Source organism: Netta rufina (assembly GCF_964035555.1).
Source record: "Netta rufina genome assembly, chromosome: 10".
Lineage (NCBI taxonomy): Eukaryota > Metazoa > Chordata > Aves > Anseriformes > Anatidae > Netta > Netta rufina.
The window spans coordinates 2,944,081-2,971,174 of record NC_140133.1 but is presented as its reverse complement, the minus strand read 5'-3'; the positions used below and the strand labels follow the sequence as shown (position 1 = coordinate 2,971,174).

The window sequence follows — 27,094 nt, the reverse complement described above, 5'->3', positions numbered from 1 at the left end:
CATAGAATCATAGAATCATAGAATATCCTGAGTTGGAAGGGACCCTTAAGGATCATCAAGTCCAACTCTTGACACCGCACAGGTCTACCCAAAAGTTCAGACCATGTGACTAAGTGCACAGTCCAATCTCTTCTTAAATTCAGACAGGCTCGGTGCAGTGACTACATCCCTGGGGAGCCTGTTCCAGTGTGCAACCACCCTCTCTGTGAAGAACCCCCTCCTGATGTCACGCCTAAATTTCCCCTGCCTCCGCTTAACCCCGTTCCCGCGGGTCCTGTCACTGGTGTTAATGGAGAAAAGGTCTCCTGCCTCTCGACACCCCCTTACGAGGAAGTTGTAGACTGTTATGAGGTCTCCCCTCAGCCTCCTCTTCTCCAGGCTGAACAGGCCCAGTGACCTCAGCCGTTCTTCGTATGCCTTCCCCTCCAGGCCTTTCACCATCTTCGTGGCCCTCCTCTGGACACTCTCCAACAGTTTCATGTCCTTTTTATACTGTGGTGCCCAGAACTGCACACAGTACTCGAGGTGAGGCCGCACCAGCGCAGAGTAGAGCGGGACAATCACCTCCCTTGACCTACTAGCGATGCCGTGCTTGATGCACCCCAGGACACGGTTGGCCCTCCTGGCTGCCAGGGCACACTGCTGGCTCATATTCAACTTGCTGTCTACTACGACCCCCAGATCCCTCTCTTCTAGGCTGCTCTCCAGCGTCTCATCGCCCAGTCTGTACGTGCAGCCAGGGTTTCCCCGTCCCAGGTGCAGGACCCGGCACTTACTCTTATTGAACTTCATGTGGTTGGTGATCGCCCAGCTCTCCAACCTATCCAGATCCCTCTGCAAGGCCTTTCCACCCTCATTCGAGTCCACAACTCCTCCAAGTTTGGTGTCATCAGCAAACTTGCTCAAAATACCTTCTATTCCTACATCCAGATCGTTTATAAAAATATTGAAAAGTACCGGCCCTAAAATGGAGCCTTGAGGGACCCCACTGGTGACCGCCCGCCAGCCTGACGCAGCCCCATTTACCATAACCCTTTGGGCCCTGCCCGTTAGCCAATTGCTCACCCATCGTATGATGTTTTTATTTAGCTGTATGGTGGACATTTTGTCCAGTAGGATCCTATGGGAAACTGTGTCAAAATCCTTGCTGAAGTCCAAAAAAATCACATCAGCTGTTTTCCCTTGGTCCACCATACGGGTGATCTTATCGTAAAAGGAAATCAGGTTAGTTAGGCAGGACCTACCCTTCACAAACCCATGCTGGCTGGGACCAATGACTGCTTTGTCCCCCAGGTGCGCCTCAATAAGTTCGAAAACCATCTTCTCCATGATTTTACCAGGCACTGACGTCAGACTGACAGGCCTGTAATTGCTAGGGTCTTCTTTCTATGACCGATAGTAACTTGCACTATTTTTCTATGCAGATGAAACCCTCCCTAAGTTCTTATGCATTTTCTGTATAATATACATTTGCTTTTATTTGAACTTTCAGTCGACGCTGGCGTCGCTGGAATCGATTTAATCGAAGAAAATGTAGAGCTGCAGTAAAATCTGTCACGTTTTATTGGCTTGTTATTGTCTTGGTCTTTCTGAACACATTAACTATCTCATCAGAACATTATAATCAACCTGACTGGCTGACCCAGATCCAAGGTACAGTCAAAAATTATTTGTCCTGTTTTTGATTATGTATACTTGCATTTTATCAGTGGCTACTTTTGTACTTTGCCATTTTGTTGTTTGTTGCTGTCCTGAAGGGTGATACAAGAAATGACTGAGTGTATTAGATTTCTACATCTGTAACACAGTTTAATGGCGGACCAGTAAAAAATCTGTCAATGATAAATTCAAAGTTTCAGTACTTTTGTTGTTAAACTGTGCTTGAAGGATGAGGAAGGAAATAGTAACTGGCACAGTAGAACATGCTGTGGGCTGCACTCCTTAAGTTAGTGTGGACTCGAGCTATGAACTGAGTGGTCTTGAACTCCACAGTGGATTGGAAATATGAATAGGTCTTAAGTAGCAAGAAGCTCTGCATCCTTCTGTAACTTTTGCCCTTTTAAGTCCAAAGTAAAAAGCAAACAACAACAACAAAAAAAAACACACCCAAAACCCAGCCCTTTCATACTTCTTAAGCATAAGACTGTAAACTCATATATAAGTATAAATATATTAAAATAATATGGAAAATATGAGACAATTCAGAAATGTCTTTTTTTTTTTTTTTTTTTAATATTGTGTTCCAGATATCGCAAATAAAGTTCTTCTGGCTTTGTTCACCTGTGAAATGTTAGTAAAGATGTACAGCTTGGGTCTACAGGCTTATTTTGTTTCTCTTTTTAACCGCTTTGATTGCTTCGTTGTCTGTGGTGGCATTGTTGAAACCATTTTGGTGGAGTTGGAAATTATGTCACCCCTTGGAATTTCAGTGTTTCGCTGTGTTCGTCTCCTGCGTATTTTTAAAGTAACAAGGTAAGATTAACTAATACTGCTAATTTTAGGGATAGCTGAAGAGTGATCAGCAATTCTTTTGTAATACTTCATCATGCACTGCTCTTTTACTGTTTTTTTGGTTGTTGTTTTTTTGTTTTTTTTTTTTTTTTCTTCTCCTCGTTTGTGTTAACACACACATTTTAATTTATAGGCACTGGGCATCCCTGAGCAACTTGGTAGCATCCTTGTTAAACTCAATGAAGTCCATTGCTTCACTGTTGCTTCTGCTTTTCCTCTTCATCATAATCTTCTCGTTGCTTGGAATGCAGCTGTTTGGAGGCAAATTTAATTTTGATGAAACTCAAACAAAACGGAGCACCTTCGATAATTTTCCACAAGCTCTTTTAACTGTATTCCAGGTAACTGTCTTTCATCCCCTATGAAACATTTTACCTTTGATGATCAACAAAACTGTTTAAGTGATCATGTTGCCTGAAAACAAAATCACAAATACTATTTATTCAGTTTACTTTAAGTAGCATTCTGCTCATTAAATTCAGTATTTTGGTAATTCTGCACCATTTGTACCATTCGTTTCATGTCTTATTTGATCTATCTATGCAACATAGCTGTCATATTACTTCACAAAATTAAATCTTATTTGTCCATCAAATATACACTTAGAAGAGAAGAAAATTTTAATCATTTTGTTTTCTTTAACTTTATTAGTTATATAAAAGTTCAGCTATTCCCAAGTAGGAAAAATTGAGAAGCATTGTAAGCATGCATATTTGCATATGGGTCCTATCAGTTACTATAATATATAAATAAGTATGAATTTCTTTAAAGGGACACTGTTAGGTTTATTACAATTTTAAAGCAACTTGCCTATTGCTTTTGAAAAGACAGGGCCATACTTACAGTATATTTTTCACTATTTTCTGATGCTTCCCTCCTTGGACACTGTAATTAGGCATAGCAGTTTCATCTGTGTAGTCATTTTCATGTTCAGCTTACCACAGTGTTTGGTTTCAGACATTGCAGATGAATGTTTAAAGGTGACCCTGTAAGACTCAACTCTGTGTCAGCTTCCTCAGTAGATGTTTCATCTGGTGGCTGACCAGAGCAAGCCAAAACCTTTTCAAGTAATTTTAACTTAATAAAATCTTAATGAGAAATTTCCTTAAGAAAAAAGTATCCACATTTGACCTGACATTGCCACTTTAAAAAAAATAAGACCATACTTTCAAATGCATAGTACGTTGGGCTTTATTCAGATGCCTTATTTTCAAAGGAATGAGGCTTCATTCAGTTTGAGAATATGCTCTGGAGCAACCAACTTGTTGGGTGCTCAACAGCTATGAAAATCAGATGATAAATTTAGCTCTCAAAAATGGATTTCAGAAATTGGCACACTTATCACTTGAATGGTCACTAGATTACTTGGAATATTTTCCCAGGATAGAACTGATACTATTTAAGTAACGCAAAAATACATATAAAGCACCCCCTTTCTCATAATAATCAGAATTTTTGTAGCAGTACCAAAGTGTAGTTATCACATTGTAAACTATCAACAAATGTCTTTAAAGTTATTTTAGACTTTGTTGGTATTATGTGAAACCATAGTAAATAAGAAAATCATGTAATTCTCCCACAGCAGTGAGCTCCATTAAGTTTAAAATAGATACCAGTTCAAAAACTATACCGGTACTGTATGTGTATTATGTAATTTATGATAAGGTGACTGGTCCCAGTTAAAACCAAAATTGGGAAAACTCTTTTACAGGACCAAAAAATGACACACTAGGAAAGGTTTGTGAACACTGATTTTGTAAAGAGATTCTGCAACAAATACTGAGTTGAGAATCTTGATTTTCAAGAGTGTTGAACAGGGGGACATCACTAGATTTGTGGCATTACTGAAAATTAGGGTGCTTAGTTTTGCATGCCCAAATCAATAAAATTCTAGTTTTCTATTTTTGTTATTTTTGCTTCTGAAGTTCAGTGATGTAATTGCTTGCCATAAAATAAAAGCTAGTAGATTTAAACCCAGGCTTTCAGGAGGTGTTTATTTAAATAGCAATTCTAAAACAATGCTTGTTAATGAAAAAAAATATGGTATTGCTTTGTGTATACAGAAAGTTAGTTTTATAGTGTATTTTGAGAAGAGGAAACATAATCCTCTATTGCTCTTTTTGATATTGAGGTACTAACAGTGTCTCTGCTTCTTAGATCCTAACAGGTGAAGACTGGAATGCTGTTATGTACGATGGCATAATGGCATACGGTGGCCCATCATCCTCAGGCATGATAGTCTGCATATATTTCATTATCCTCTTCATCTGTGGTAACTGTATCCTTTGTGCTCCCTGGAAACTTCTCCAAATGGGACTGTGTGGTAGGGTGTAACCATACTGGGGGCATATGCAAAATTTCTCTAGGAGGGAGTAAATCGCTGTGGATATGAGTGCCCATTCTGTATGTGCTAAGTCCTTTGAATTGACTCTTCTTTGTACAGCAATTCCCTTTTTTTGCATTCCCTAAAGGATGAGATTCCAGTGATCACCATGTGCATCTCAAGCCACTACAAACCACTAGATTTTTTTTTCATTCTTCCTTCAGTGGGAATAAAAAAAAACTTATTCTACCTGCTTGTCTCTATTTGACATCGCTCCTCAAAATGCACAGATGTAGTCTGATCTCCATGACAGTAATTTCCCGTTCATCCTTTTTATGCTTGTTATAGCCCTGATAAATCTTACGCACACTGACAGCGATCCACTGTCTAGTGCAGGGACCAGATGAGACAAATCTACAAGGAGAAATGTTAAGTCAGTTAGGATTAAGCCTTCAGCAGCATTCCCCTTCCCTGCATTGAATACACTGGAAATACTCCCTTGGTCCCATACAGCAAAAGAAGCTGGCGTCGTTCTCATAAGTTCTTAAAAGGTCAGGAGGTAATAAAAAGGCAAAAACATTCTATTTTCTGTACGATACGGTACTTGAATCAGGGTTTGTACTTAACTGATATGGACTGAAGTACGGAATTTGATAGAGATTGTTATAGACACAGAAGACAGGACATTATAAAAATATTTTTTTTCAAAATGCCTGAGCAGTCTTGACTTTTACAAAGCAATGTTTCGTATTTAAAACTTGATCAGGCAAACATAAAGTTATTTTGTTTGTTGATTAAATACACCAAATATTCTGCTATTTTAAAATCAGTGACCCTAACTGATCTCTGCTGATTTTACACTTGGTATTATTCTGGTCCATGAAATGAGTGTTATTTGCACAACACTCCAGCATCACACATCTCTACACTTAAGGTTGGGAACATGGGTTTTATCTCGCTCACATTGTCAGTGTTTCTGCTGATAATAAACTAAACGTGTAGAAAGGCATAATGTCCTTAAAATGATTTGAAACAGATATCTTGCTAAATGTCTTCTTGGCCATTGCTGTGGATAACTTGGCAGATGCTGAAAGTCTAAATACAGCTCAGAAAGAAGAAGCAGAAGAAAAGGAAAGGAAAAAGAATGCAAGGTATAACAGTTCAGGCATGTTGAATGATCAGGAGAGGGGAAGAAGAAAGTAAGGAATTCGTTCTTTCATAAGGATTTTCTTTACATAAATGCCTTCACCATCTTTAAAATTTACTGGACCCAGGAAAAAAGGAAAGAATTTACCTTGACATTAAAGTAACACAGTTTAAAATAACTTTAGATAAAATTTGGCTAGTGACTGGGAAAATAGGGTCGTCTAAGGACATAATGATAAGCCAACTGATATTTAAACATTACAATGGTAGGATTTATTGCACAATTAGAACACGAATGTAGTTGTTCTTGCCAGTGAACAACTCCCTGTGGAATCAGTTCTGTAACCCTTATATAGAGAAGACAACAACGTTCTGTGAGATCAGTGCATGCATATTGAAGTCAGTGCAAGTTGTTATTTGAGTCTAAGGGCACAATTTATCCACCTAGAAAGGAGTAATGATCATGCATTGAATTTGTGGGGAATTAGCTTCTGCAATATATTCAAAATGACAATGTTTTAAATGGATGTAGTACATTAAAATGCAATAGATTTTATTGCTCTGACATCTACTGCTTTAAATATAATTTTAAGTACTTTACAATATGTTTAGGCATACTCTTAACTTCAAAGAATGGGTATAGTTCACTTTAAGTGTTCCGTCTTTACATTATTTGCATTGCATTTTTAAAACTATTTTTATATTTTTTTGTATTTTGTAGAAAGGAGAGTCTGGAAAATAAAAAAAGTGAGAAGGCAGAAAGTGACCAAAAGAAGCCCAAGGATAGTAAGGTGTTTATTTTTTAAAATGTGTCTTTTGGAGAAGCAGTTTCACTAATTCTAAGGAGTACTTTTCAAGCCTGCTGTGCTTTGTGGTTTGTTTTATGAATTCATCATCCATACATTTTTTTTCTAGGCAAAGGAAACTGTTCTGATCCTTTGCATCCTTGCAGAATCTCTTAGCCCAGAAAATCCTTTTGATTTTGATATCCTGAGAAGGGGAGCGCTTAGAGCATGCAATAATTAATTGACAATTACTTTAGGATCCCTGTATCTGTTTTGCCAGATAAATCCAATGAAAGAGATTAGTGAATGATAAATTCCTATTTGAAATTTCAAATGTTTTTAGTATATTTTTTTAACCAAATCTGTTGGTTATATACTGATTGTAATATACACAGCTAGAAGTATGTGGATATTATACAAAAATCATCTTATAAAAATATGTGTTAAAATGTCAGTTTTCTTCCACTGTTCTCTGTATTACACTGTTTCAAAAAAACTCAAAGTAAACATGGGGGTGACTTTCTTGACTTCAGAGGCTCAGTTGTTTTGCTTTCTAATAAGTTTTATACACAAATAAAGCTATACAAAAAATTATTTTTCTCCTTGTACATCTCTTTCTTTGCCATAGGTGACAATTGCTGAATATGGAGAAGGAGAGGATGAGGATAAAGATCCCTATCCACCCTGTGATGTACCAGGTATGTGAATACCAGCCAAAAGAGAAGAGCATTTAAGTTTGCTAAAATATCCTAAACTAGCTCTCACTGAACACTGCATCAATTCATTTGAAGTTGGTGAAGTTGTGCTTTGTTACTACTGGATAAATGGATCTGTAAGTTAAGTATGACCTTTTTCTTCAGTTCCCTAGACTGTACATACATGAGAGTTAATACAGTGAGCCTGAAAACTGCCAGGCTTATTCTTATCTGGATGTGAGAGCAAATTCTAAAATGTTTGGCAAAAAAAAAGAGATTCCAGGGCTGAAGATGTTCAGTTACTTTTATTTTAGCTTCTTCTAGTCCAGCGGACATGTCTATCTAATAAAAAGTTCTGACTGATTGTCTGGACACCTAATACAGAAATCTGATTCTACCCTACCTTTTGAGTATCTTAATATCCTTTTTACATTGTGCAGCCCAGAACTGCACACCATATTAAAGGTAAAGCCACACCAACAATATATTTATAGTGAGAGAATTACCTGTTTTGACTGACTGGCTATGCTGTGTTTCCAAATGCAGTTTGCCCTCCTGGCTGCCAGGGCACACTGCTGACTCGTTCACGCTCAGCCTGCTGTCACCCAGCACTCCCAGATCTCTTTCTGTTGAGCCACTTGTATCCCAATCTTTACCTGTGTCTGGTATTGCTCTGTCCCAGTGTTGTGTCAGTGCCAGGCACTTACCCATACTGAATTTGATCCCATTGCTGATTGTCCAATGTTCCAGTCTATCTAGATCCCTCTGAAATGCCTATTATCCCTCCAGAGAATCAACAGCACCTCCCAGTTTACTGTTGTCAGTGAACTCACTAAGAGTCATTCCACTCCTGCATCCAGATCACTGATACATGCTTTGAACAGAACCAGCCCTAGGCCTGTGTCCTGGGGAACACCACTAGTGACCAGCTGCCAACCAGATGTAGCCACATTCACAACACTTCTTGTAGACGGGTATAGCGTTGTCTAGCTTCCAGTCAGCAGGGATCTCTGCCAACTCCTTCAGTACTCTGGGGTGAATCTCTCAGGAACTTTCATAGATTCATTCATATTGGTTCATGGATTTTTAGAACTGTGGTATGCATATATAATTTTCCAGTGAGCCATATATATTTTAATAAAATTATATATTGTTATGAAAAAAAAATTAGTCTTTTTTCTTTCATAGTAAAAGAAATGTTTAATTTAAAGTAGGTGAAGATGAAGAAGATGAGGAGGAAGAACCAGAGGTACCAGCAGGCCCCCGTCCCCGTAGAATATCAGAACTAAATATGAAGGAGAAGATAACACCAATCCCTGAAGGGAGTGCCTTCTTCATTTTCAGCAGCACCAATCCGTAAATACCATTTTGAAAAATACTATTTTAGCCTCACAGGTGGTGAAGGAGCAGGCTTCCTTGCAGTGAGGTGTGAGGTTAAGGATAGAATTTCAGTATCTGTTTGCAGCAAGATAGAAATTGTTGTATCTCCTACAATTTTCTAAATGACTTGGTAAATAAAACTGATTTGTTATATACATTAATTTGCTTCCCACTGTCAAAGATGACAGCATCTTTTACATATAGACTATCAAGCCTCCATCAGGGCGAAAAGTATTCTGTAATGTGTATTAGCTATTTATTGTGTTAGGCACTGGATACAAAATGTGTGACATGATATGAGCATTTTTTACATGAGATAGGATTCCTAGAAACCCTAGGTAGAATAGTACCTTTTTGTAGCTGTAAGAGTGAGAAGAGAGAAGAGAGAGTAAGAAAGAGAGAAAGTGAAAAGGAGAAAAGATGTACATATTCCTCTTAGGGGGACAGTATTTTTCCACATTCAAGCAAACACTGAAGAGAAAGACAATTATTTAACAACAACAACAAAAAAAAAAAGTCAAGAGAAATAGTAGTTGGATTTGGGAAGGAACAGGAACCTTTCACCAGAGTCTAACTCCAGAGCATTTCAGGTTCTATAGTGATGAAAAAAGCAAGCTTCAATAGTCAGTAAAAGTTGTTACTGATTGTTGGACAGAAGTGAACAAGTGAACAAAATTCATTTCCTACAGGACTGAAGATAGCTGATACATTCATGTATAGCAATTTTATCAGCAATTTTAGAAAGGATTTTAAAAGTTATTTGGTATGGGAAAATACTATCTTCTCAGTAGTAGAGGTTATCACAGGTAAGACTAAAAGACAGCATGAGGATCAGGATACAATATTTTGGTCTTGTATCTTATTGATTACATGGGCTATCTAACATTCCTCAGAATTTTCAGACAAACTGGAAAGACATCTATTTAAACTGTTAATTTTAAGAAAACACGCTGAATGCAAAAATCACTAGATCTGAACATATCAAATTCTTTTTGACTTCAAGTAGCTCTATAGTTTCTCAGGCCAAAATTTTGCTTAACTGACATACACTGTACGCTGATAATCTACTTAACAGTAGAATAAATTTTTACTAAGAACCTCCTTATTCTTCAGAAGAATATTTCAGACAACTTTGGTGTTCAACAGTTAAGAACCCAATCCTGCCTTTTTGCAAATTTAATCCTAGACCAACTCCAGTGAAGTGTTCAGTAACCTTGGTCTCAGCAATTGTAAGCATATGTGTAGTTCCACTTCATCATATTTGGCCGAATCGTAGTAGCTCTGTAATATTCAACACCCACTTGTCCTATAATTCAGCAAAAAAGAGTCTTCCCAGGAGATTCTACTTTAAGTGGAGTCTTTAAGTAACACAATGAGATTTCCATCCTAAACAACATTTCACCAAATTAGTATTTTTGACAGCTTTATTAAATGTCAAATCAAACTTGGGATCTGAAATGACTTAACATGTGGCATTTGGCCCATTTGACATTGTCCTCTATGTACGTGCACAGTAGTACAAACACTGGAACATCTAATGACATTTAAAACCCATTCTGCTGGGAAGTTATTACTCTTAGATCGCTTTGTTAAGTGCGCCTTCACAACAGGTGGACTGGATTTTGAATTTTTTTAATTTTTATAAGGCATAACAATAGCTTCAGGATCTGCTTTTTAGCTGATGATGGTTCCCCAGTTCCATTGGCATTGGCAAAGTAATAGAAAATCTGTATTAGCGATCTGCTGAATTCTATTTGCACATGAAGTATATTTTTATATTTCTTCTGCAGAATTCGAGTGGGATGCCACAGGCTCATCAATCATCACATCTTTACCAATCTCATCCTTGTCTTCATCATGCTGAGCAGTGTTTCCCTAGCAGCAGAAGATCCAATTCGCAGCCACTCTTTTAGAAATAATGTAAGCCCATCATTTTTATGTCTGAAGATTAATATTTCCTCACAGAATAACAATCCTTTGGGACTATTGCTTGAGTTTTGATTTTCAAGTTAAGAAACTTTGCTTTTACTTTTTCAAGTCATACACAAGCATTGTTTTCTGTAAAAGACATAATTTTTTTAAAGACAAGTAACTTTACTGTTGTAACATCATAGGTATTAGAACCATTTTGTATTAGTGGTGAGGCAAGCCTATTAAGTTATTGTGAGTTGTGCATGCTTTTGATTAGGTATGAAATAGCTGAGATGGTGAAACTAGCAATAGTCTGTGGGGACTTGGACATAACTTCCAGTCCTCTCCTGTCTCATTATTGGTTTGCAGAGATAGCCATGGAGTTAGAGAAAATTCTTCCACATCTTCCAAGATGGGTCTACTAGGTCAGTAAAGGCTCCAGTAAAGAACTACTGGGGCAGTTACATAGGAAATGCAGCTTTTGTTTATCCTCTCCTTCTAGAGAAAAGCTTGAGAATTGAACTCATAATATTAAACAACAAACAAACAAACAAAACACATAACAGGACATCAATGGAAAGCCCTTCCAAAATCAATCAAAAAATAAATACATGCATTATCAAAATTCCAAACTTTTTTTTTTTCCAAGGTGTATGAATGGCCACAAGTTGACAGTAGGCTGGGTGTTAATCTTCTGTATCTGAAGAATTACCATTCTACTTCAGATTTTGTGTTCAGTTTTGACACACATCTCAGTGCTGCTCCACTTTGGCTTTGCATTTTAGAATACTCACAGGGTTCACAAACTAGATTCCTTCCAGATGAAGCTGAGATTTCAACACATACACTCAATGCAAAAACTTTTGATTTGTTAAACATGTCAAAATCCTTTTGGCCTCAACTGGTGCCATAACTTCTCAGGCCAAAATGGCCATCTTATATAATGAAGATACATTCTGCTCAAATCATCTGCTTTGAGGTAAACCTAAGCTGAGAAATGCACTTGAACCACTAATAGGACTTGAGTTCATGTAATGAGAACAGACATATATGTAGGTGAAATGGAGGTATTGGTCCTCACTTACATCCTCTGCTCTGCTCTTGTGTCCCTGTAGTTCTTGCTGTGTTACATGCAGCCTCTGAAGTCTTCTTTGGACTGTTGACATTCTCTGAATATTTTTTCAGTAACATTATTAAAAAACAAAACAAAACCAAAACAAAACAAAACAAAAAAAACAACCACCACCACCAACAAAAAAGCACAAAACTAATACTTTCTCCAAAGGTAGAACTAGATCAAAGCACAAAGGCACGCTGTGTACTGTTCAGTGGAGCCATGTTGTTTCCATATCTGTAAATCTGAACAAGTGCAATCTTACAAATATATCATGATAGTGGATGAACAAAACAGACCTGGTGAGCAATACTGAAATAGTTACTGTAGAAATGGTTTGAAGGGCTGTATTTCTTTTTGTAACCAGAGGAATGCTAGGAAGATGCAATTCCAGAGTGGTGGTAATTGAAGAGATTATTCCTTTTCCTTTACCTAACAGGTAAAATGTTTGAGTGATTTTGAGAAGACATTGCCCTCTTGTAAAAATTCACAAATGCACCAGACTTGCATGTTTTCCTTGTTATTATTTTCAATGATCATGTTTCCTTCAAATGGCCAACTTGGCAAGGGAAAGAACTTCCTGTTTAATGACAGAATAGAGAGCTTAGCATTGACTTTGTGAGTTGGTAGCTGGAAGACTCAAAAACACTGAAAGATATGATGCAAAATTTGGTGGTTAATTTTTACAAGGATGGCCTCTGCTTATTCCAGCTGGCGCTCAAGTTCAATATTATGGCCTTCTGGTGAGTGTTCATGCTATCCCTTCTGCAAATATCAATGCTTCTAGACAGTCCTTGCTTTTTGTGATGAATATCCTGTGTTTGTTCATCACTGAAGGTCGTGGTAATATTCCAAGACAATGGACAGCACATGGGCTATGTCATTGAGGGATCAAGACTTGCCACTGCTGAACATGGTAGCTAACCATCATGATGAGTCTCAGCTTCTGTGTCTCTGCTGAAATTCATGCCATAGTACAGGAGTGAAAAAAAAAAAGTTTAACAAAATGGAATGTCTTTAAAACATGTCTTTTAACTCTAGAATTAATTCCTTACTGCTAATTTTTGTTGAATGGCTTTTATATATGACTCTTTCAGCCCTGGAAAGGTACAGAAGGATATATTCCTCATCTGAATATAGGAAAGAAAACATCCTTTTATCTGATCTAATAGAAATATTTCCTTTGCGTGTTGTCTCTTTATTTTATTCCTTCTTCCCATTTTACTATCTATTGCACCACAGGCAATGTTTCTGTGCACAACTGACTGCTGAGTTAATTGCTGGATCCTTGAAACTAAATTAGTGCAGTACTGCAGTGTATGGCAATAACTAAATTAGGTGCTAGCAGTACTGCCACCTTGAAAGGATGAAATCCTGGTTCTATTGAAATATATGGTAATGTTCCTGTTGACAATAGAGAATTCAGTATGAAATACAAAATATTTTTAAAAGTTTGCATGTCACTGTGCATGTCACAGGTGTGGGTTCTTCTAAATTTCCAGGGGAAAAAAAAAATAAATCACTGCTATATTTTCCAAGTTTCAGAAAAAATAGATGCAGTGCTGATTTTAATTATTTCAGTTATTTGTTAATTTGCTTTGTGACACTATAGCTCAGACTATACAGTAATGACAACAAAAAAGCGCTAACTTAATAGTAAACATCTCTCTTGTTTGTAAGATCATGTATCTCTGTGCAAGGCTTAAGAAAGTACCTGTGAAAGCTGATAGAGGAAAGTCTGAATTGAAAGAAAGTCTCACTTACTGGGTCTTTGTGGTAAAATCTCATATCTAACTATGGTGACATCTGATAATTTTTTATGTAAACAAAAATGGTTGCACAGTAGCTGGTATTTTAAACTACATTGACTTAATTCCCGGTTTACCTATTAATATTTCTTCAGGTATTGTTGTGCGTGTGGTCTAAATTGTAAAAAATTATTAATAGATGGATTTCTTACTGTGGCACATATTATACCTTGCAGATACTTGGTTACTTTGACTATGCTTTCACAGCCATCTTTACTGTTGAAATCCTGTTAAAGGTAATGCTTTGTTAATTGATCCTTGTTAGCTCAAAAGCAGCTTTAGCAATAATGTTTGTAACTTTTTGTTTACCTTCCAGATCCTAGGGTATGCAGATTATGTCTTCACTAGTATGTTTACATTTGAGATCATTTTGAAGGTAACAGGTTATTAAAGGAAGTTTGTTTAAAAGGATTTTCCTTGTGTGTCACCTGCCAAGAAAAGGCACTTGAAGTGTTCTTCGCCTTTTCTCTAAGCTATCAAAGCTAAACTTTTTTTAAACAAGAGGATTTTTTTTTATTTGACAGTTTCTTATAGTTTTGATTGGTTATTTTTTGCCATTGGATGCATGTAGAAGCTGACTTTTTATCATTACATCAATTTAGTAATTCATTTTTTTTACCCTTTTAAAACTTACAGTTGTCAGAAAAGGGAAAAAAAAAAAAACACAAAACACTGCGCATGAGCTTTTCCTTCTCCCTGCTCTGGCATTTCTAAAAAGAGTTGATCAGTCTTGTAAGGAGGGAGCATGTAATTTCTCGTTTCTCTTGCTGAACTATATTCACAGAGCTAAAATAGATAACTATTTTCTTGCAACAGGACTTGCAAGATATCTTACATTTATCTATCTGTATACTAAGATACTTTGCATTTATCTTATCTTGGGCATACATTTAAATACACAGAAAGGCATAAATATGCTTGCTTAAATGTATTACCCATGCATGAGTTCAAAATTGGCATTTTAATGTACAGTTTGTGTACAGATTATTGAGAATATCCATTGGGGTTACTCAGACTTTACACGCGTAAATCTTATTTTGGCAAAGAAGCTGTATAACTGAGCATGTTAGTTTCACGTGGGGAAAATGCTGAACAAAGCAATAAAAGTATATATATATATATATAAAATTTGTTATTTTGTATGATTCTTAAAAATTTAATTCAGTGCATATTCAACGTAAGCTTTTGCTTGAGTAACCCCAATCTATACAATACAATTTCTGGTGCACTAAGAATCTGTACATAAACTTTACATTTCCAGTTGAGGATTAAGCTTAACAAAATCTCTTCTCCCAGCTTTTGCTCATGTTGCTGTGCATACTCTTCACAATGAGATTTGATTAATACTAATTGATGCAATATTTGGGCTGTTTACAAGATAAGCTGTACTGTAAGTAGTAGGCTATATTTATGCTTGCAGATATTCTCACAGACTTCTGTTTATCCCCTTTTCATTTTCAGCAGTGAGGAACTTGCTAAAAAAGTGGTAAATCTTGTAACATTTTTAACATTCTAGAAAAAAAAATCCAGATTTTTCACATCAAGAGAAAAATAAAACAAAGAAAAGAATGAAGCACTGAAATGTTTTGTAGTACTAGAACAAACCAATTCCAAACTCTGAATTTGAGAAGCCATACTAAATATGTTGGTTCCAGTTCTGTGGCAGAAGAGAGTCAATAGACCACCCACATGCTCTGAGCAGCAGTTTGTGTAGCTTCTGTAGTTCCAGTTGTGTTTCTCCACAGACAGAGGAATTATAAATTCTGGCATAAACAAGCATAACTGGATAAATTAAGAAATGTTCCTACTGACTGCAAAAGATTCTGACTTTGAGTTATTCTAGGGAAGTAGGAAGCACCAGAGCTACTGAAATCTGGCATTCTTAAATACTACAAAGAAACAAGGAGTCCAATCAGACCCCAAAATGTTGATGCTCCTGACTCCACTTTCTCCAGGAAGCTCTTCCTGGCAGTGCACTCACATGTATTTATAAAGAAAGTAAGTTGTACCATAAAAAAAATAGCGGACTGTACATATACATGCCTGCTTTACTAACATGTCTCAGATTCTGGCTTTGCTTGCTTGTGGCTTGAGTCCTCCATGTTTTCCCTGCTGGGTTCTGCGCTGGGCTTTTGACAGTATCCAAGTCATACAGAAGCTGTGTGTGTTCTACAGGGAGCAAATTCAAGATCTGTAGGAAAAATAGCATTCCTTAATTTCCAGTCAAAAAATATGTGAAACCGACAAGAAGATAACCAGTGGCATTATTATCAGCTGCAGAGGAGAAACTTGCACATGTCCAAAAAAGCAAGTATTAAAATAGAATAACTCACATGTGAAGAGTCTCCCTGTGCTCTGTTTTATTGCCTTCTCTGCAGACATGAGGATTTCCACATTATATGCTGTTGAGGTTATGAGTGAGGATATAAATAACAGAGAAGCTGCAATATCAGTTTAAAGCATTTAAGAATTCTCTTATGTAACCCCTTCATAGCTTTCAAATCCAGTTTACCATCCTGTTTGTAGTACTTGGCAAATGTGAAAATGTCAGAGTGAAGGCCAGGTTACGGCCCTGTGCTTTTAACCTTGCCCCAGCTGTGCTAATCCCACACCATTTAAACCAATACCCATTGGTGTGGAATTACAGGCAGGAGGAAAAGAGCAACAGTGGTGGTGTCCTGGATGCTCAGCTCAGTGAGTGCTCTCCAGCATTGTCTCTTCTGAAGGCTGTGTGGCCATACTCACTACCTCGTTTGTTTTAGGGTTTGCCTTGACCTGAGCAAAGGATAGAATGGCTTTTTTGTAGAACAGTTTTAGTCAAATGCTTCTGCTGGGATTTGTTATGATGGAAGCATGAGTTTCCATATACAGATGGGATGATGAGTACTTCAGCTGTATTTCTACATCCATATATTTTAACATTCATAGGAGTATTTATGTTAAATACAGTTAAATGATCACATACTACAGTGTGAATGGATGTTTGTACAGAGATGTAGGCTTGATACATCTTTATATAGTTATATTAGTGTTTAACTCCCACTGATTTTAATTAGTTTAATAACCACACTCTATACAATTGGAAGTGAAGTGAGCTAGGACTGTCTACGGGTTGTTCCACTGCCCTGAGGAATCCTAGTCTGCAGTACCACAAACAGCACGTACACTGTCTTCCAAGGTACCCACTCATTATCTTAACCCATCTCCAGCGTGAAAGAGAAAAATAGCAATGTGATGGTGCCTTGTGACAGCCTTGTACTGCTTCTGCACCAGATTTTACTCTCAGGATTTTGCAATGCATTTTCAGCTCCTTCAATTCTCAAGACAAAAAAGAATGATTAAGAGTCAGAATCTGGTCCTTATAGTTTAGTGAGTGTGGGAGTTTTATGGTTCTTTTAGTTATTTTTCTGTAAAAGGCCCAATCAGTTCAGTGAGATCAGTCCTTACATGAGTACAACATTTGTTGACATCAGAAACAATTAATGTATTTGCTTGTGTTGCTTGAGCAGAATATTGTGATTTAAATGAAAGTTAGTTAACACACGTAGTGGGATTTTTTATCTCAGTTCCTTTTAGAAAGATGAGATGCTATTGTATGCATTCACACTCTAGGCGAGTGTCTTGTAAACAGCCTAAATGTCACTTTGAATAAATTGAAATGGAGAGTAAACATGTAACAATTCTGTTTTTAGATGACAGCTTTTGGAGCGTTTCTTCATAAAGGGTCCTTCTGCAGGAATTATTTTAATTTGCTGGATTTGCTGGTTGTGGGTGTTTCTCTGGTATCATTTGGTATTCAGTAAGTATTATATGTGAACAATTTATTTTTGCTTTGGGGTTTTATGCTGAAATCAATCTTCCAGCTCCTTTTGTTCTGCCATTGCATGTAGGTGTGCAAAATCAGTATTCAGGGGTGGGAATGGGAAGAATGGAGAGTTACATGGAGAGTGTTGTAAGTCATTACTAATACAGGTTGGAAACAAATTCCTGCTTCCTGCTATTGCTAAGAGAACAGGGAAGAGCACCACGACACTATTGTTTAGCAAGTAATTCCTGGAATTTCAGGAGGTTTGTTAGTTTCAAAAGGTTACTCTGTGCTATTGCTAATGCCATATGTACAGTCTAGTTCTATGAACTTGTTCTTTTGGCATTGCCCTCCTGGCATAACCTGACAGAATTTGAAGGGGAGAAAAGTTGTACCTTTATCAGGACTGAAAGTGGTAGTGAAGATATGTTTTGCTTCCTTCTTTTGGATGAGGCAGAACATAATAATAGTTTGAAGGTGCTTACTAATTCACTGCGTGAGCAGTTGTGCCTCATTCAGAATCATCTATGAAGCCTTTACTGACCTAGAAAAGAGCAAGGGCTGGGTGTCCATTAGCTGCTTCCCGATTTGTATTCTGCTTGTACTACCAATTATGCAAGCTTTCAGTTTCACAACATGTTCTTTAAAGGGCTATCTACTACTATTTTATCTCAAAATACAGTTGTAGATACTGAAAGAGAATGTGAGTTGAATGAGATCTTTTTAAATCCAATTGGTTGGAAATTAAGGTATTTGTGGATTTACAGGACTTAAACACTGTATTTGAAAGAACTTGTCAACATGGAAAAAATGCTTTGGGGAGTATGTTTCTCTTGACCAAACTTAATTGTATTAGTGTCAGACAAGATTCTGAGCTGTTAATTCCCAAGTTGCTCCAGAAATCAAAATGATCCTTGTGGTATTTATGAGGTTGATATTATTTTCTAGTATCAGTAAGAGATCAGTAAAGAAGTGCTTCAAAAAATCTTGTATGTTAAATTTTGATATATTTTTAAAAAAATTTTCATGTATAAGGAAGTTGCAAGAACATTGTTATTAGAAATAAAATCAGTTTCCTTAAAAGTAACAGAATTTTTTTTTCTTTTTTCCCCCAGATCCAGTGCTATCTCAGTTGTGAAGATCCTCAGAGTCTTAAGAGTCTTGAGGCCGCTAAGGGCAATAAACAGAGCAAAAGGACTTAAAGTATTTATTTTTATCTTTTTCTAAGTTACGTTTCTGTTGACCTTATTCTTCAATACTGCCTCAGGTTAAAAAGTCTAGCACAAGAAAAATTCCCTGGAGAAGGTCACAGGGCAACACCATAAATCAGTTCCTGATTCTTAAATGTACTAGGCCAGATGGTGCCCACCATTACAGCGGTTTATATGTGGAGGAACACCACTGCCATGGAGAGATTTGGCCATAATGCTTGTTGTGAACCAACATGTCACAGCAATATTTCCATTGTTCTTCCACAGTGCTTATGTACTTTTTAATCTATACATGCTGCTAGGTCTATCTCAACAATCTTACAAATTTAGAAAACAAGTTTATGTGTGGTAACACGTATAATACTGACAATGCAAAAATGGTAGTTTTAAAAAGTAATCTAAATGTGATAAAATAGGTGTTTACTCTTATGGTAGTATTTTGTGATGCTATTAAATAACAAGCTGTGTTTAATTTTTTTCTTTCTTTCCAGCATGTTGTTCAATGTGTCTTTGTGGCTATTAGAACTATTGGTAATATCATGATTGTTACAACTCTGCTGCAGTTCATGTTTGCTTGCATTGGAGTGCAGCTCTTCAAGGTAAGCAAACTTTCAAAATCTGCAAATAATCAAGAAGAGCAAAGCTGAGCTGAATTCTGTGTGGCTTGCTGCTGGAAGTGGGCTGAACCAGACTTAGTGTAAATGCATTTTCTTTGTTCTGCATTTTATCATTGTTTTTCTTGTTCTATACATAGGGAAAATTCTACAGATGCACTGATGAGGCAAAACAGAATCCTGAGGAATGCCGGTGAGAATTCCTTGAGCAAAGAAAGCGTTTTTTTGTTTTTTAATAATTTAAAATGTAGCAAGCATGTGTGACAGGCAGTTCAGGTTTGAATAAATTTGAATTGCTATCTTGAAATCCAGCAGAAAATTTAAAAAAATAAAGGCAGTCAACACAGGTTATCAAGGGAATGAAATGAGCTTGCTGATGGAGTAAAATGAACTATTTTGAACAGAGCATGGAATAATCTGAGGTCTAATTTAATATTTCACTAATGGCAGTTTGTTTCCTTCTCTTTCCTACAGGGGGATATACATTGTTTATAAAGATGGAGATGTTGATAATCCAATGGTCAAAGAGAGGGTCTGGCAAAATAGTGATTTCAACTTTGACAATGTTCTGTCTGCTATGATGGCCCTTTTTACAGTGTCCACTTTTGAAGGCTGGCCAGCGTGAGTGAATTCTCCATGTTTTCACATTACTATTGAGACAGATTTTCCAGAAAAGTTCTCTATCATTTACTGGGCATTCAGGGGTAACAAAACAGTCAAGCAATAATCAGACTTCCTACAGTAAATGAAATCAATTTAAAATTAGGAGCACAATATAGGCTAACTTAAAAGTACTGTATAATCTCTGAATATAATAGTTTTTTATGTGTGTGCCTGTTCATACCAATGGAATCTTGTGTTTGATATTGTTTGATTCCTAATCTTTCAGCTACTTCTGCTATAACAGTCTATTCTTTTAATTCTACTGAAAGTAATCCTTTTTGATATTTATCCATCGTGCAATTTAAATAATACTAACTAATATGAAAATTTTAGGTGTTTGAGTAAATCTACGATAAAACTAGGAAGTGGTACAATGCATAAAGAAACCCTGGAAGAGCAAGCTACCATTTGGTATTTACCTAAATGAGTAGTCTTCCAGGACAACATTATGTGGAAAAGCAAAAACCAAGCTGGTCATTGTTTTAATTATTTTGAAACAACCAAAAACAACAACAAAAATCACCAAACAAAGCATTGTGTGGTGTGCTTCTGTTTGATATGTTTGTACGTGTTGGCAGTACTCAGAGAAAGATAATAATAAACACGAGGCCACTTGTGAAATCTGTCCTCAGAGTCTGCATATTTTACTCTCTTTTGCCATTTTAATGATAACTTTTTTCTTTTCTTTTTCTTTCTCCCTGCTCCCTTCCCCTTCCTTCCCCCTCCCCCCCCAGGCTGCTGTACAAAGCTATTGATTCGAATGGCGAGAATGTAGGACCTGTATACAACTATAGAGTGGAGATATCCATTTTTTTCATCATCTATATCATCATTATTGCTTTCTTTATGATGAACATATTTGTTGGTTTTGTCATTGTTACATTCCAAGAACAAGGAGAACAAGAATATAAGAACTGTGAGCTGGACAAAAATCAGGTTAAAATAAATAAACTCTTCTAGTTCTTAAAAGAATTTTTTGTTTATTATTATTACAGTTACTACTGTTTTTGCACAAAGAGCTTCTTTTCTGCTTTGGGCCAGAAGAGGGCATCAAACACATATCTTAGGTTAAAAAAAAAAAAAAAAAAAAAGTAGCACAGCACTAGTAAATACTATCAATTAATATTCAGGTTACTGTATGTTCCTCTTCCTGTAATCCCAGCATCTCAGTCTTTTTGTTGTGAAGGTTGTTACCTTAAGCTTGATAATTTAAATTAATTTCTTAGTGTCTCACTTCTCAGTGTCATGTTAGGAAGAATAAAAGCATTTGCCAGTTTATCCATAGGCAGAGGTTGATTACACATTAAGAACAAGAATATAGAAGTTACATGATGAATAGTCTGAAAATGTTCAAAGAAAGTGAATGTGTTCAAAACATTCTAATCTTTTTTTTTTTTCCTATTTATTTAGAAATTCACAGGTGATAGATTCAAATAAAAAACCCATCCCCTTTTATTGTTTAATCTTTTGACTGAGAAACTTGTCAGTCACCAGTCATGATTTTTCAGGGGATCATGTTTGACTGTAGCACAGCAGTATTTATTCAAACATAGGTAGGCATGAAACCTAGGGGAGCATTCATACTGCATTTTCTGCTCCCTTAGTAAGCCTTTGTAAGCATTCTTCAAAAGACTAGTGGAATGTCCAGTTTATATGAAGATTTCAGGTAGTAATGGGGTTGGAAAGGAGTAATGGGGTTGGAAAGGAGTAATGGGGTTGGAAAATCTGTGATGTTCCTACATACGTGACATGCTTTTGCTGGGCAATTTAGTAGCTGTTTTGCTAACTGTAGGATTTTATGCGGTGCAGTTACACTGGTGTTTGAAAACTGTAAAGATGAAGCACGACTTACAGACTAATTAATAGTCATCATTATTATTATTCACTGAGATTCCTTACAGTGAATTCTTGATGATTCATTACTATTACGATGGCTGGGTATCAGTATGACGATATGTGTAAAATACAGTGCACATAGTACTATATACTATACATATGCATATACATACCTATTGTCTGTGGTCTGCTACTACTTTGTACAAAGGTACCACTTCAGAATTTCCATGAGCACTCTGATTCTGTGTATGCAACTGAGTAGTGTATATGATCAGATATAGTTGTAAATGAATGAGGATCGGTAAGCTACTTGATTACTTTGTTGGTACATAATAATAAAAATACTTAATACTGGTACTTAATTGGTATTATTAAGTTGGTACTTAATAATAAGAAATCTGTATAAAGTAGATACACTGCATGTTTCTAAGATTTATATTTAACACTTTGTACTTACGATTAATTATATTCCAATTTGATTCACTGTTAGGTATGGTCTGACACTTTTTGATGTGCTTGTTTTTACAGCGTCAGTGTGTGGAATATGCCTTGAAAGCACGTCCTCTTCGTAGATATATTCCAAAAAATCCTTACCAGTACAAGTTCTGGTACGTGGTGAATTCTACTGGATTTGAATACATCATGTTTGTCCTCATCATGCTGAACACACTTTGCCTGGCTATGCAGGTAGGAAAACCAAAAGCTCTTCTGAAGCCAGTGGCATGAATTGCAAGGAAAGATGTGGGTGATACGCTGCCTTTCATTTACAGCAACTTGTGTTTTTCTATAAAGTGAAATTAAAACAAACTTCTCATTATAGTACTCTTCTGTGATGCATGCTAATCTGTGCATTAGTTCTCTGAAATAAGTGTTTGAAAGAGCTTGATGCGGATGGTCTTCCTAACATAATGAAGCTCATTGATCTATATTTTATCATTGTAATTTAATGTAATTTATAAATGTCTATTCCCAAGGTTGTCCGTGTGCAAGAAAATGTGAAGGGAATGTAAAAGCCAAATTTTGTTAGCAAACATTTCTCTGTTAGCAAACATATCTCTGAACCCCTTAGATTCTTTCATCTAATAAAAGATATTTTATCTTATTCTTTTATGCAATGCCTTTAAGATTACTTCATCCCTTTGTAACTTCTGTACTTGTTAAGTCTTTGTTTCATATATGTACTAACCCATATTTCCACTACCTATGTCTGTATCTTCTTCAGAAGTTTAAAGACTTCATATATGAAGCAACTCTAGAATTGTATAATGATGCAAATGTGCAAATATGTTTTTTTTATATTAGCTCTATGTTTGTATGTATTTGGGTGTATTTTTGCACATGCTGTTTTTGTCTGTGTGTTTACATTTTCCTGCTTTTCCTGCATGCTACATCCACTGTTTTTCACCAGCTGCTTCTCTTATCTACTTTTCCAAGTTGTTTCTTTCTTTTCCCCAGTACTCTTGATTTTGATATGAAAAAGAATCTTTCAATTCCAATCTATATACCAATTCTACTTACTTTTTGCAATAAATTTGCATGCACTGTTATGCTCTTAAATATATCACTCCTATACAATGTTTTTCTGTGACTAACATACTGCAGGCTTTTTAAGCAGATATGACATAAGGCTATATAATTTAAAACCTGGGGAAATATCTGGGGATCTTTAAAAGATTTGGGAAATTGCTTTTGTCTAATACTCTTTTTTTGGACGAACACGGTCCTCCTCAAAACTGTCCTAAGGGTCCCCAGATGTAGAGGAATGCCAAATTTGTTCCACTCAGTGCCTGAACAGAATAGATTTAAATAGCCATTTTTGGACAGAGATATTCAGCTAGTCTTGTGTGTATATAGGTGTGAATCAAAATATACTGTTAGAAAATATTTTCCTGTGCTCCATCGTTGCCAACTTTTCATATTCTGCCTTACTTTCATTTATTATTTTAAAACCTTTACTTTTAAATATGTCATATTTTTCATTCACAGCACTACGGACAGTCTAAGCTGTTTAACGATGCAATGGACATTATGAATATGGTTTTCACAGGAGTGTTCACTGTTGAAATGGTTTTGAAACTGATTGCATTCAAACCCAAGGTAAGTTTTAGACATGATTTAATTAGGTCATCACTACAAGAATTAAGTGTAATGTAAGTTTCACACTAGTTATGTATTATTCAAAGAACAAAAGGAACCTACATGTTTCCCACAGTTATCTATGAGTGAAATCATAATTGAAATGTTAATCTGATCGTGTGTATATAAATAGCTCCAGGAAATGAAATGCAGATATCGGAGCAAACATTACAAGGTGGTTGATGAGATCTGGAATATTCTGAAGTAATGAAAATGTCCCTTTCTAAATCAGATAAATCATTTCCTGATATAAGCACTTCCTCATCTCCTATTCATAGTACTACATTCATAACCTTAAACCAAGTTAACCTCCAGTAAAGACCTGTATGTTATGTTATGATACATAACCTTTTCGAAATGCAATGCAAAATTTTTTCCTTACTTTTAAAAATATAGCCAGGTACTACAAACATACACAGAAATAACTGGAACATTCAATAGCCTTTTTAGATTTTAATGTTTTCAGTTATATGCACACACGATTTTGTAGAGGGCCCCACACTGAGCAGTTTGGATTCCTTGCCTTAGAGGGACACTGTCAAAATAAGGAATGCAGACACATCTTCAAACGCAGATTTGCAAGAGACACTGATAACAATTAATATTGACTTAAAAAACAAACAAACAAAAAACTTCGATGCAGTCTTGTATGTTCAGTTCTAATACACCATTAATGACAGTGCAAAAGTTAATGACAGGCTAAACTAAATTTTGTTTTCATTACAATGAAATCAATACTAATTCTGGTGTTATATCTATGTAAATAAGTGAAGTGGGGTCACTCAATATACGTGGAATTTGAAGGAAGTCAGTCATGCCATTTGAGGTTTCCTGATCTCACCATCAAGGCTGGTATTTTTCATTTTCCATCGCCCTTCTCTTAAAGTACCCAGGATAACTGTATCTGTAATTGAATGTAAACTGCACTTCCTTTGTTTTAAGTAGTGAACTGGATGATTGTAGTCTTTGTGGGCAATCTTAAAAAAAATTAAAGCAAAATTTTTGTTTTAAACAAACTAGCTCTGATGCAGCAACATAGCCATGGCAGCTCAGAGCTTAGTGTGGGGTAGGTGCATAACTACTTCCCGGCATTTCAAGGATATTTATTCAGTAGCATTTAGCCACGAGCTCTGCTGTGTAGCCTGAGCTACTTGATTTAAGGCTAGCTTATATTCACCTGAAGATGTAGATGAATTCTATATCACTTGAGGTCAGGCATTGAGATCTGAAGTGTGGAGTTCTGGGTGACAGTTTTTCCACTCTCCCATGGTCTTGCTCTGCACTGTCCAGTCCATTGTACATTTCTAATGAATTTATTTGAATATATTTTTTGTCGCCTATCTTATTTAAATGCTAAGGATTTCACATCAAAACTAACACAATATGAAGCCCTAGAGGGGATAGTTATGCAGTGCCATGAGTATGCTGATTGTATTTCTTGATATGTATTTCCTGTTCTATATCCTTGTTACACAATGAATTTTGAGAAGACTTTGCTGCATTTTATCATCTGCTCTTTGAAAAAAGATTGTGAATTCTTGTGTGGTTCACCATACACTTATGCCTATAGTCAGCAATAGCAGCTAAAATACAAAACCTAGTGGTCTGATCATGAGTGTATAAATCACAGTTCTTCATGTGTATTATGGACTTCCTACTCATTATTGAAAGCAGTGTCTTAATAGTGGTCTCTAAGACTTTGTACAATTTGGGTTCTAACTGTTGCAACATGCTTTCTGTCTTATTTGATGTTTTTACTGTAATGGTTCCCTGAGTCTGAAAACTGAGAGTTTGAAGGGAATCCACTGTCAGTGAAAGGTCCTTGTTTCCTGACTTTCATTACCTTGTAGAAACAGAAGACCTAAAATTTGTTAATTAGCAGGACAAGGTTAAAAGGCCATGATATTAATCACATCTGGCAGATATTAATTAGCACAAAGGGAAAAGAGTTAAATATCTTTAAGGTTGTTCCTTGTTCCTTGAAGGTTGAAACCTTTTTTTCAACTATATGAAATAATCTAGCGGCAACATAGATTACTTTGTTTGTTAATAACTGTAAATGAGCTAGCAGCCTTAAGCAGAATGTGAACGTCTCTTTGCAATCTAAATTTTAAACATATTTAAAACAAAAATGAATTGTTTTAACTAATATTAAAAATGTCATCATAGGAACAGTCTGAAGCCAAGCCTAAAATTTTGCTTAATGTTTTTTGGGAAAAGACTGATTCATTTACTTTGTTTGTGTCACCATTGGGTTACCTCGTCTTGTCTAGCAGAATGGATATTGTTATTTATTAATTTTTTGCTTTTTATAAATTATTTCAAAGTTGCTTAAGGCATCAAATAAAAACTCCATTACTCTATGTGTAAAAAGAAGAACAGATAAGAATGCGTTAGTTTTTATCTGATCTGTTTGACAGTGTCCCCTTAATAACACTGACAAAAATCCTGTAAAAAGTGTAATCTTTGCTTTTGCTGTTCCTGCCAACTTAGGGCAATTACAAATTATTGGTACTCCTACTATGATACTGTGTTGTATAAAACTGAGGTATTGCAGACTACCTTCCAACTCTGAAGTATATAAAACTTGGATAAGTGATAGATACTAAAGGTGATGCTGAGTGCCTGGCACACTTGTTGACTGGGAACACACAGTACTTCGCCGAATGAGGCCCTAAAGTTTTCAAAAGAGTACTATAAGGACTAAAATATTTATGTGATAAATCAATAGAAATATATTTCTGTGTTAATTCTCTATGCCTACATATTCCCCAGAATTTGTGATTTATCCTTAAGCATTTCTAAATGAATAAATTTTTCACAATATAAGGTAAAAGAGCAGGCATATTTTTCTCCATGTCATTCTCCACATACGCTAAAGTTTGTTACTTAGTATGGTCAGTACATTACAAAACAAAATATAGCAATGAAATATAAAACTATGCATCAACACATACCATATGTTCAGCTTCATTATAGTCAGCTGTTACTTAAACTTGTAATGATTTTCCATGTCATTTTACATCAGATTTTTGTAAGAAAAAAGGAAAGATGGCTAGTAAGTGAATTGATTTTGGGTTATTGCAGTGGTGAAAACAACTTATTTGCATGATGTTTATTTGCTGTGACTTGTCCATTCCTCCCTTTTCCAAAACC

At 36.1% G+C, this 27,094-nt stretch overlaps 1 protein-coding gene across 1 annotated transcript in view; it reads left to right on the top strand.

The window, feature by feature from the left end:
* Nucleotides 1–27,094, top strand: part of CACNA1D (calcium voltage-gated channel subunit alpha1 D) — a gene marked incomplete at both ends in the record, with an annotated part of 188,769 nt that overhangs the window by 109,030 nt on the left and 52,645 nt on the right. Inside the window, 19 exons of the mRNA XM_084292806.1 lie at nt 1,493–1,653; nt 2,247–2,472; nt 2,645–2,852; nt 4,669–4,789; nt 5,871–5,985; nt 6,702–6,771; nt 7,394–7,463; nt 8,672–8,816; nt 10,631–10,760; nt 13,990–14,049; nt 17,366–17,472; nt 18,594–18,681; nt 19,181–19,288; nt 19,444–19,496; nt 19,778–19,924; nt 20,701–20,902; nt 22,331–22,489; nt 23,789–23,899; nt 26,967–26,996. Of these exons, the coding sequence (XP_084148932.1) occupies nt 1,493–1,653; nt 2,247–2,472; nt 2,645–2,852; nt 4,669–4,789; nt 5,871–5,985; nt 6,702–6,771; nt 7,394–7,463; nt 8,672–8,816; nt 10,631–10,760; nt 13,990–14,049; nt 17,366–17,472; nt 18,594–18,681; nt 19,181–19,288; nt 19,444–19,496; nt 19,778–19,924; nt 20,701–20,902; nt 22,331–22,489; nt 23,789–23,899; nt 26,967–26,996 (2,311 nt within the window). The remainder of the gene's footprint in view (nt 1–1,492; nt 1,654–2,246; nt 2,473–2,644; nt 2,853–4,668; nt 4,790–5,870; nt 5,986–6,701; nt 6,772–7,393; nt 7,464–8,671; nt 8,817–10,630; nt 10,761–13,989; nt 14,050–17,365; nt 17,473–18,593; nt 18,682–19,180; nt 19,289–19,443; nt 19,497–19,777; nt 19,925–20,700; nt 20,903–22,330; nt 22,490–23,788; nt 23,900–26,966; nt 26,997–27,094) is intronic.